Here is a 12,100-nt window from a genome sequence, read left to right on the forward strand (position 1 = left end):
GATTTTTCCCCGCATTTTAAAGTGAGCTGTGTTTTCTTCAAAAGTAGAAAATTAGTGGACTGTTGAGAACTGATATATGTTAAATCACATATTATAAAATAACAGTCTTCGGTGGGGGAATAAAATATGATTTCACAAAGATCCTTTCATGTGGTTGAAATTTTAACAACTACAGTTTTTCAGTATAGATACTTAGAAGCAGAGGCTCTGATAGTTTTTCTGTGGGAATCCATGGTTTCTGACTGTGTGCCTAGCATTGTGCTAGAATCCAGTGTCAGGAATCCAAAGATGAACAGCGTTCAGGAGGGGATCCAGGTATGCAGTTTTTCTTTAGGAATCAGCGTCCCTCTCTTACTTCAGGCTACTGTTTCAATAGATGTGACATTGTACAATGATTTATAGATCCTTTAAAATTTAAGAAACTGTTACATAGTTAAATGCACAAAATTAACGTTTATTTTAGTGATGATTACCTTCCCAACTGTTTCTTCTCTTTTCTTTAAGGTTTTTTCTTTTTTTTCTTTTGAGAAGATAATACATGGACATAGTCGACAATGCAGGGTAGAAAAACTTAAACAGTGGAAAGATTTTTTTCCTAATCCACACACTAGACTCTTCTCGAGGCAGTGTATAGACTGACATTGTCCCTGCTTTTCATGAGGGAACAGTCTGGCTAGTTTATCTTCTAGTAAATTAGGGAGGTTTTCGGTATTCAGTATAGCTTTTACTAACAGATGTGGACAGGGAAATAGTAATCATTCCTTTTAAGAATACATCCTAAGTTTTCCTTTTTTTTTGAGTAATTTTTTAAAATCTATTTATTTTGAGAGAGACGGAGACAGTGCGAGTGGAGGAGAGACAGGGAGAGAGAGAGAGAGACACAGAATCCCAAGCAGGCTCTGAGCTGTCAGCGTGGAGCCTGACGTGGGGCTCGAACTCACAAACTGAGATCATGACCCAAGCCAAAACCAAGAGTTGGATGCTCAGCTGACTGAGCCACTCAGGCACCCCTGAGTAATTTGTTTTAATCTGGTTAATGGAAGTTTTACTAAGTTATGTTTTAACATGAGTGAAAAGTTTGAGCCCATTTTGATAAATATTTTCACATTTTATCATTTGAAGATCCAATAAGGTTTTTGAGGGCATGGAGGCCACTAAGTAATGATAGGGAGTTCGAGAGACTGTAGACGTAGAATTGCATGTTCCTACTTTGGGGTTCATCAGAATTTTTGTAAAAAGTTCCTAGTTTTCATCGTCAATGTTATCAGTATTTCTTTAGGTGGTCCTTTTATGAATGCATGTGTTTCAGGGTTTTTTTGAATGTTGATTAAAGTGGGTTTGTTTGTTTGTGTGTTTTAATCATCGATAGCCACATATTAGGTAGTTCTTAGTGTTTTTTGTGTAGAAGTTCTTTTTCAATTTGAAATATACATTCTGTCACTGTTTCATGGGGAATCTGACACCTTATGGCAACATGGCTCAGGGAAGAACTGCAGGTTCTGCCTTGGGCAAATATCGCCATAAAACAGCTCATTTGCTTTCTTCACAGAGGATGCGGCATTTGAGTAGGGCCTTGAGGATTAGGTAGGAAAGTATTTTGCAAGTGGAGGAATTAGCAGGAGCTGAGGGTGTGGAGCAGGGAAAGGATAGCACATGTATAGGAGCCATAATGGGACTGTCCGGTGTTGAGGGGGGTTTTAGAAAGTTAAGTGCTGAGAGAGGTTTGTGGGGGCAAATTGTAGTGAGTTTTGAATACTAGGTTAAGCAGTTTAAATTCTTAAATAGGCATGAGGAATGAGAGTATATTTTAGGAAGAAAAGCTAGAGGTTGGAGGCCAGGAGGTCACTGTAAGACTTCGTCAGTATTATTACATATTGGAGCTAAGGCTCTTTGGGCTAAATAGTGTTGCCCATGTTGTTCTTATAATTGAGAGCTTGGTCAGATATAGACTGCTGATACCTTAATACCTTAAAGTTGACATAAGTTTACACAGGTATTATTTAAAATTCCACACTGTACAGTTTTCTTTTAAGGAATGTGTATAAGCCGTTGTCATTGTTCCTCGTTTTTTGGGGTTTTTTTAGTGTTTAGAGAACAAGATTTTTAGGGAATTTCCTTGAAGTGATGGAGGTGGACATATGTGTATATTAGTAAGAAGAGGAAATTAGTTTATTTGACAATAATGACAATAAAACGGTACATAGGTCGATTGGTCACTAAGCCAGGTGAAATAAATGTGAGCTTTGTCAGAAAAACACAAGCAGATTTTCATCAGGTATTATTTTCTACTTACAGTCGATACATGCTTATGTTGCAGATTTTTTTCTGTGCATCTCCCATTGTGTTGCTTGCATCATATTAGTTGAATTCTGATTTTGAAGTAGAAGAGATATACAGAATATTGGCCTACAGAAATGACAGACAGACTTAGCCAAATTGTCTGTCAGTTCATAGGTCATTTTCCTGTACACGATTTCTGAGTGATGACCCAAGATTAATCTTCCTCCACTGTTGGTTCCTTGGTGTGACGTTGCACTTAATGTAAGAAGATAGATGTTAATTCTGAATTACTTACTTGTAAGTAATTTTTTTAAGACCGCGTGAAGGCTTACCTTTTTTCCTCCTTAATCAAGTCAGAATCAAGTGACCACGATTTTCTGTCTTTCTTGGATAGATCTTTCTATTGTAGTGAGTTGGTAATCATCAAAAGTAACAGCATCTCCACTGGACATTGGTACACAGTCCACATGGAGTTGCTGTTACACTTGATAACCCCAGTAAGCATACCAGAACATTCCTTCTGCTTTTCTGGACCAAAGTCTGTAAGTTCAAGTCTTAAGTATACTTGTTTCACAGAAGAAAATCTTGATTGATTCACATTGCTAATAAGGTTAGAGACTAGTAGATTTGAAACTCTGATGTTTAACTTTGATTTGAATTAATGTTCTCATCTGCACTTCATATTCACATTTGTATTTGCTCAAGATATAATTGTGTTTCTGACCTTAACATCATTGATTTTTCTGAATCTGTAATAGAATGCCATTATAATTTAGGTAGAAATCTACTCCTAGTTAATAAAGACAAATACTTTTTAACATAATACAAAGGTAACATTTAGAAGCATTTGCTACCTAGGAAGGAAAAGAAGTTGTTAAATTTTGTTTATTTCAGGGGCGGCTGGGTGGTTCAGTCCATTGAGCTTCCGACTTCAGCTCAAGTCATGATCTCATGGTTTGTGGGTTCGCGCCCCACGTTGGGCTGTGTGCTGACAGCTCAGAGCTTGGAGCCTGCTTCAGATTCTGGGTCTCCCTCTTTCTCCCCCTCCCCTACTTGTGTTCTGTCTGTCTGTCTGTCTCTCTCTCTCAAAAATAAATAAACATTAAAAAAAATTTTTAAATTCTGTTTCAGATTATTGTATCAATTCACTATTAATACAATAATCTATGCATTTAGGAAATTTGGCCCTTGATTTCTGGAACTTATGAGAAATTTACTAGAAATAGTCAAGGAATTTACAGTTCACTTTGAGTGCTGGCTCTCCCTCCCTCTTGCTCATATAACAATGACCTTTTTGGTGAAAAAATTTTATAATCATTCAATTAAAAAATTCTCCAAAATTGTTTCCTGTCACCTATAATACATAAGTGTAGGATTAAATTAAAAATAGAATCTCCCCCCCACCCCGCTTCACATTTCACTGTGTTCTAGAATAAATTTATAAACTTAGTAAATAAATTGGAAACATTTAGCCTCTTACCTCATTCTTATTCCAGTAACTTGTAGAAGAAAAGTTGTCTTATAGGCCTTAATATTGTTCCTTTAATAAAGACAAAGCACAGGAGACAGTGGAATGACAGCAGGTTTCTTCCTTGCTTAGTAATCCTAATGCTGCTTAATTTCTGATAATGTGCTAAATAAGCCTTCAGCACAGTTGATATCAAAGTTCAGAATGATTGGATGGTGTTTCAGTTGCTCATACAACCTAGTGGATTTTCACTGGTTGAAACCTAAGGAGGGACACGTAATACATGTGTTTAGATAAGGCCCTTGCATAAAGTACAAAGTTTTATGATGGATTTATTGCTTTATGAAATGCAGCATTAAAATGGAAGCATATATTATGTAGTGATAAGTGGTTTCACCCACTTTTATCAACAGTAATTTATACTGATCTTTAGGTTATAAGTTAACCATGTGTTTGTCTTAAGTATAGGATATTATTAACACAAGGGAAGAATTCTTAAATTTCCAAAGACAGATTTTGACTTTTCCTTGTATTTTTTCTTGAAGAATATTCACTATCACTAAGATATGTTTATTGTTTTAAAACAAATATTGTTTAAAATTGTTTTAAAAACTCATTGAAGCATAATTTCAATTTCATTATGAGCAAATTATACTTCCAAAATATTTATCCTTAAATAAGAAGATGAACATCTCTTATATGAAGACAGGTATATAAGGGTGTCTCATATATTGATAATAAAGGAACATGGTGATAGAAAGAAATAATCTAAATTGGTTTTGGAAGACTGAGTATACAGCCATTAAAAATGCTGGCTTAGCTCTTAATGGTCGCCTGGTTCCCTCTGAATGAAAATCCAATCCGTGCAGCCCACCAAGGACATTGGACTGTTCTAGGTTTTTGCTACAGTATTCTAGTGACAATGACCACCTTTAAGCACTAGTGTAGCATTCACTTGTTTTGTTTTGTTTCCAAGTTATCCTTCCAGATTTGGTTTGAACTAATGTTAAATCTATCTTTATTTTACAATCTAGGATAGTTATCTCAAGTCTGTAGATTGCCAGTGTAGGTTTATTTTTATTGAAACTTGTGTTTTTAAAACTCTCTGCCACAGTTTTTTAAGATTATTCAGAGACTCAGAGTACAAATCAAGAGAAAGTTCTTACTTTGTGGTACCAAATCCATGCACTTAAATTTTTATTTGTTTGGATTGTGAGGGTGTTGTCATTGACGTCTGTATTCTTGTTTATCATAAATTTTGTTCAGTTTTTATCCCCGAGCTCCAGAATTGTCTTTAGCGTCTTTTCCTGTTTTCAGAAATACATGTAATATAGTGTTGTAAGATCTCAAGATGGAACTGAGTTGCAGAGCATAATGCTTATTAAAATATATTTGGTTCATGATATTTTTATATGTCACGATGTAGGGAAGCAAGTCTTGCTCTAAATACCAGTGAGATTTGCCCTATTATTGAGGCAGAGCTTCTTCTCTCCCTTTTTAAAACATTTCATATTCCTGGGGAACCTGGGTGGCTTAGACTGTTAATCATCCAGCTTCGCTCAGGTCATGATCCCATGGCTCGTGAGTTTGAGCCCCGCGTCAGGCTCTGTGCTGACAGCTCGGTTTCTCTGTCTCCCTCTCTCTGCCTCCCCTGCACACACATTGTGTGTGTGTGTGTGTGTGTGTGTGTGTGTGTGTGTGTGTGTCTCTCTCTCAAAAATAAAACATTAAAAAATAAATAAAATAAAATGTTTCATATTTCTTTTGAATACATTGAAAAAATTATTCTTTGGTCCAGATTCATATGCATGTGTTATGAGGGAAAATATTGGTTTATTTTTTTAAAAGTGTGTAGTTTTACTTATGACAGCTTTTTTGAAATTAGATTTTAAAAACTGACTACTACTGGATTATTTTCATTAGTGTAGATGACATTGTGTGTTTTTTTTCATTTTTAATAAGTATTAGGGAAACTAAAAGAAAAAATCAAACTTTCCTCCTCACTGAAGCAAGAGGCTTATGAGTTTTTTAAAAAAGTATGTTTGCAAATAAAGTGTATATAAAATGCTTCTTACACTGAAAAGTTAGATTATGTGAGCGAATTACTAATCTTTATAAGAAAATATAACAATTAAAACTATAATTTTAGACTAGAGATAGTTGACTAAACTTGGGGGGACTTTACAGTTGTCTTAATAACTTGTCTGCTCCAAAATGGGAATCTTTATTGTTTGGTATTTTTAGTTACAGTTCTAAACCTCATTGAATTATCTATTTAGGGATATAAAAAAAGAACTTGTCGGTCACATTAGAGGTGAGTTTGGTCTCCTAAAATGGATATGCGTCATCTATAATTGTAAGGTTCATATGGCCTTCTTTCTGACAGCTGTTCCAGTGTTCACAGAAACTGAAGCTCAGAAAAATAATATGATGTATTCCTATCAGTATCTAATAATTCATGGGTAGAATCCGGTCTTTGGACTTGGTGTGTGTTCTGTCAGCACACTAATCTCCTGGGACTGCCCTGTTCCCTCACTTCGTCTCCAGTTGAGGGTTTCATTACACATGGGTAATAAGACTCTTTGTTGCCTTTGCCTAATTAGCAAGGCAAGAGAATAGGAGTGTGAATTCACAGGTACAGTGGTTGTCTTTGTAGATGAGTTAGAGAAGCTGAATGGAGAAGTAAAAACAGAATCGAACCATGATTTAGGAGACAGTTTTAAGGCCTGGCATTACCGGTGTTACTTAGTTAGGCTCATGACTTAAGGAACCCCGAGGCAGGAAACAGGGTTTATCTGTCAGGAGCCACTAAATATGTTTTTCTGTGAATCCAATTAGATAGTGCTTTAGGGTCGCCTGGGTGGCTCAGTCGGTTGAGCATCCAACTTTGGCTCAGGTCATAATCACGGTTCGGGAGTTCGAGTCCCGCGTCACGCTCTGTGCTGACAGCTCAGAGCTTGGAGCCTGTTTTGGATTCTGTGTCTCCTTCTCTCTCTGCCCCTCCCCCACTCACACTCTGTGTGTGTGTGTGTGTGTGTGTGTGTGTGTGTGTGTGTGTGTGTGTGTGAAAAATAAATAAACTTTTAAAAAAAGTGCGTGTAAACTGCTTTGAAAAGTACAATGTGTGGTATATACATAAATGCTTTTATTTTAATATTAATCCTAATACGCTGTACCGTATTTCCTACATTGATATGAAACTTGAACCATTTGCTCTTAGTTTTGTGTTATTTTTTAACCTGTTTATTTCTAACAATTTTGAAACGGTTTTACTGTTTTATTTTACCATTTACCTAAAATTAGTCTAATAACATTGTAAAAGTAAGGAGTCAAAATGACACTCATGTTTAGAATCATTCTTTTTTATGACAGTTTCAGAATTGGTATGAACATCATGTCTACTATAATTGGGTACGTGTAAATGTACTTTGCTAGTATCTCGTTAGAAAAATAACATTAGGTTATTTAGGTTTTCTTTAGAAAAATAACATTAGGTTATTTAGGTTTTCTTTTATAGTATGTTCATATTTTCTTAACTGTTAAAATGTTCTGTGCAAACTATATAAAAAAGTAATATGTAACTAAATATTGTCATATAACTAGGTATTGCACAAAGTTTTTATGGTCTCCTATCACAAAAGTTTATCTTTACTGTTAAAGTCCATCGAAAATGTATGACTAGAAGAAATATGGACTTGTGCCTGTTTTAACATTCTTGTTATTTGTAACTTCTTTAAAATAGATGCTGATAACATTATACTTTTTCAGTCTATCCTTCCTAGCATACCAACTTAGGTATTTGAAATTTCAATTTTTTGAGCCTATCTAAATAATTTGTAATACCCATTTGATTTTTACTTTCATAATTTTTTAATAATTTAAAATAATTTAATAATTTTTTCATACACGTCTGTGAATTTTCAGACCCAAAGAGGTAGATGATTTGCCCTTGCATAGTCATGATTAATAAGAATCAGATCCAGATTAAGAATGTAAAGCTTTTCAGGGCGTTGAGTTAAATTAAGGGGGATCGGTTCATTTGCTTCAGGACTTCTCAGGATCCTTAATATGTTAATTCACAGCATAACTTACAAAGAGGGACACAGCATCAGAGTTGCCTAAATCTGTGTGATCACAGTGGACTATTTCATGGTATGTCTATGTTAACTTTAGGAGTTTTCCGTGTACCCCAAAGATGGTTTGGGAAATGCTGGCCTAAGTACATTTCCCAAACAGTATTCTGAAACCTGTCCTTATGTGATCCAACCCGAGTGAGGAACGGGTCAGGAATATAAAACCTCATGACTTCAGGGCACCTGGGTGGCTCTGTGGTTAAGGTCCAAGTCTTGATTTTTGACTTCGGTCAGGATCTCACAGTTCATGCGTTTGAGTCCCGTATTGGGCTGTGAGCTGACAGCCTGGAGCCTGGAGCCTGCTTCGGATTCTGTCTCTGTCTCTGTCTCTGTCTCTCTCTCTCTCCCCCACTTGTGTGCTCGCTCTCTTTCAAAAATAAATAAATAAACATTAAACAATTTTAAAGAATGTAAAGCTTTTCCCGTTCACTAGTCTTTCCATTTCCATTAACTCTCATGGGCCTGTAGTTAATTCTTAGTTACTAAGAATTAGTAACTAATGGAATGTGGTGGAAATGAGCATAATTCAAAAGTTAGCTTTTGTATGTGTGTCTTAATCTGTAAATATTAATACGGATTTGTATTTTGGTGATTGGTTAACATTAATTACTGTCTAAATTTACCTGACTTCACAAAATCAGTTTGAATAATAACACTTATATAATACTTGTTAGTATGTGCCAGACATTGTCCTAGGCATTTTATATATATAAGCTTAATTAATATCCTTAATAGCCATCTTGATGATATTATTATCTGCATTTTAAAAACAGATACAGAAATGTTACGTGCTGTACCCAAGGTCACATTAGGTAATAAGTGGAAGAGCCAGGAATGGAACCAAAGCTGTCTAGTTCTAAGGTCCATGCTCTTAACCATTACATGTACTCTGACCCATGGAAAGCAACTAGAGGAAGTTGTAACGTCGATAAAGCTGTGATAATAAATCAAAAGTATGTTACTGCTGTGAGAAAATGTAGTATAAATTTTCCCGAGTTTAGTTTTCAAATAATTTATAACTGTGTGTCTTCCCAAAGATATGGTCAATTTCATTTGATGTGCACTTACTGGCTTTTTACTGCATATTAGGCTCTGTGCTGCATTTTTTGTGCATCGTCTTACTTCATTTACATGGCATTCTGAGGGAGGTATCTCGGATCGTACAGTGTAAGTTCCATTAGTGCAGGAATCTTATCTGTCTTGTCAACTGCTATATTTCCAGTTCCTAGGACAGTCTCTAAGATACTGGAGGTTCTCAATAAATATTTTTGAATAAAATATTCTGTGGATAGGGGAAAATAACTATTCTGTGTTTTTCTTTTTTTCTTTTAGCTGTTTCTTATTTTTTAAATGTTCACTATTACTCTCTGTAGTTAATTGAACAGTTCTGCCTTTTCCCACCTAAAACAGCCAAACCACAGAGCATATTATTAAACTAGTGGAACAACATGGCAGCGATGTCTGGTGGACTCATCCCCCTGAGCAGCTTCTTCCTCAGGAAGTCTTATCTCAGGTAAATTTCTGTGTGTATTTAACAACCTTCGTGTGCATTGCATGACTTCATGAAAACACAAGGGATTCTTGAGAGTTAAAAAGTATTTATGTCATCGTGTAAAGTTGATGAGTTCATTTCACTATAAATCAGGAGCCAGTGCAGTTTGAGAGTAGACGTTTTTGCCTAGCCATAGAAGCTTGGTGTTTAATATAGCAGTGGAGTATGAGGGTTATTTGTTTACTTATTGAGGGCCAAGATTGATTTTTAGCGGGTTTAGTTGACTAAGTGGATGTAGGTGTTGACCATGAGAGAGCGGTGCCTAACTTGGTACATCAGGGTTTTGTCGGATCTGCACTGGAGTTGGCTGATTCCATCACACATGAACAGAATCCAAGTTAGGAGATCATTTCAGGAAGTGAAAACACTTTATGTTAGTAAGTGTAGAATCAAGTGGCCACAATCACTTTCACATACAAATGAGGCAGTTGTACTAAATTGCAAAATACTTAGAAATGTTTGAAATTTCATTTTAAAATGTGAATTTAATGGTTGTAAGCATTTGATTCTCTTATTTTTTTTTTAAGTTTATTTATTTTGAGAGAGAGTGGGGGAGGGGCAGAGAGAGTGGGAGAGAGAATTCCAAGTAGGCTCCTTGCTGTGTCCGCGTAAAGCCCAAAGCGGGGCTTAGTCTCATGAACCATGAGATCGTGACCTGAGCCAAAATCAAGAGTTGGGTACTTAACTAACTGAGCCACCCTGGTTCCCCATCCTTTTATTTTCTTAAGACTTTTTCTTTTTGCTTTTTTATTGTGTACATTGTTATCTTTGCATAATTAAAATGTTTTCACGTTATCTTACTAGGTCGGTGGTCCTGATGCCTTGGAGTATGTGCCTGGTCAGGATATCTTGGACATCTGGTTCGATAGTGGAACTTCATGGTCTTGTGTTCTTCCAGGTAATTTTAAACAGTAGATTATATACCAGTCAAGCAGTTTTGAAAATACATAAAAGTCACTCAGAAGAAATCTATAATCTGGGAGTATTTTTTTTTTATTTGGGAGAAAATCTCCTGCCATGATACGATTTTAGATCTGGAAGGGCTCTTGGAGATCATTTAATCCAATGATGTCTAAATTTGTTTGTTTTTCCAAATGAAATTTTATATAGACCCACAATACACAAGGTAGATAAAAACGGACGTTTCTTCCTCCTCTCAACCAGCTCTTCTTGACACACTTAGCAACCCAAGGCATTAGCTCTGTAACATTTAGAAGTCATTGAAACGGTCTGACTCCCATCCTTTTTCAGAAGAGGAAATGAGATTAGATTAGAGCCAAATTAGGTGATGGTTACATAGTTTAGTTAGTCTCAGACCAGAAATCAGGTACCCTGATCTCTGGTTCTTATTTTTCTTATACGACCTTGTCATTTCACAGCTCTTCCCCCCTCCACACAGGCAGCTGACTAATGTTACACTCACTCACAGGGCACACTGTGAGAAGGGAGAGACCTGGTGGGCAGTAGCAGGGAGAAGTAGGAGAAGGCACACATTGGAGGTTGTGTGTAGCAGCTTAAGAGGATATCCTTAAGCACACCAGGCGAACACCAGAGGGAAAACAAAGAGCAAAGCCCATCATCTCCGTGAGGTTAAAGACAGGAACGAGGATGAATCAGATGCTTCTTCACATTGCTGCTAAGCGCCACCCTGGGCCCAAGAGATCTTGCTTTCTGGAGCGAGAGAATGTGGGAAAGTAACTTATCTTTGCAGCTGGCCATTATTACGGGATTGAGAGGGATTGTCCCCAAGTGTGACTTGACATATCCTTTTGGTACTGGGCCTCACTATTGAGAGGACATATATCTGATTCCTGGTAGGTAAATATGATCATTTGTCCCCTTCTAGTAGCCTAGGAAATTAATCCATGTAAATTCATGTTTCCTCTATATTACAGCTAAAATACAAATAGTAATTCATAATGACTAGTATAAATTACATATTAATAAAATCTTTTACAGTTTTTAATAATTTTCAGAATTACTATTTCATAAGTTTCTCCCACCACACCTAAGAGAAAATACTGCAAGTTCAATTACTTTGTTTCCCTCAATTATACTGAAAATATAGGCAAGGACCACTACATGAGGTAGGTAGAAGTAGTGTTATAAATAGGAAGAAGAGTTCCGTATCTCCTACCACATTGGGGCAGCATCGTGAATTTCAGCAAAAGTGTGCCATGTGCAAAATCATTTATATGATATATTTCAAAGTTCATTAACTTTTTTGGCCTTGGTATGAATGGCTGCTTCGAGCGTTGTTGCAGTTTAATTTCAGAAGTGGTTTCACGTTACTCCACACAGCAAGGTCGTGTTCTACTTAGAGACCTTGTGAAACTGCATGAAAGCTCGTTAAAACCCGTCTGTGCTGTGCTGCCAGTGGTGCTGGTAATAGTCACGTTCCTTCTAGTTGATGATGTTTTTAACTAAATACTTGGGAAAGAAATAGTTTATTAAATGAAGTTAGTGGTAGAATTACACCTAAGCAGTAGGTGTCATATTTAGATAATTAATTCGAAGAAAGAGAACTGATTTGTCATTTAAACTTGTATGTTGCCTGCATAGAGGCCGCCAGAACTTAAATAAGCTACCTTCACAGATAAATGCACAAGACTAATTTTAGACTGTAATTTCTCCTTTTTCACTGAGCTGTCATATTCCTCCTCCTCT

The 12,100-nt window shown here is 36.3% G+C and overlaps 1 protein-coding gene across 1 annotated transcript in view; it reads left to right on the plus strand.

Moving 5' to 3' along the window:
• Window positions 1-12,100, plus strand: part of IARS2 (isoleucyl-tRNA synthetase 2, mitochondrial) — a 69,552-nt gene that overhangs the window by 33,987 nt on the left and 23,465 nt on the right. The window contains exons 13-14 of the mRNA XM_042924604.1: window positions 9,292-9,394; window positions 10,238-10,331. Coding sequence (XP_042780538.1) covers window positions 9,292-9,394; window positions 10,238-10,331 — 197 coding nt within the window. The remainder of the gene's footprint in view (window positions 1-9,291; window positions 9,395-10,237; window positions 10,332-12,100) is intronic.

The sequence above is a fragment of the Panthera leo genome, chromosome F3, assembly GCF_018350215.1.
Source record: "Panthera leo isolate Ple1 chromosome F3, P.leo_Ple1_pat1.1, whole genome shotgun sequence".
NCBI lineage: Eukaryota > Metazoa > Chordata > Mammalia > Carnivora > Felidae > Panthera > Panthera leo.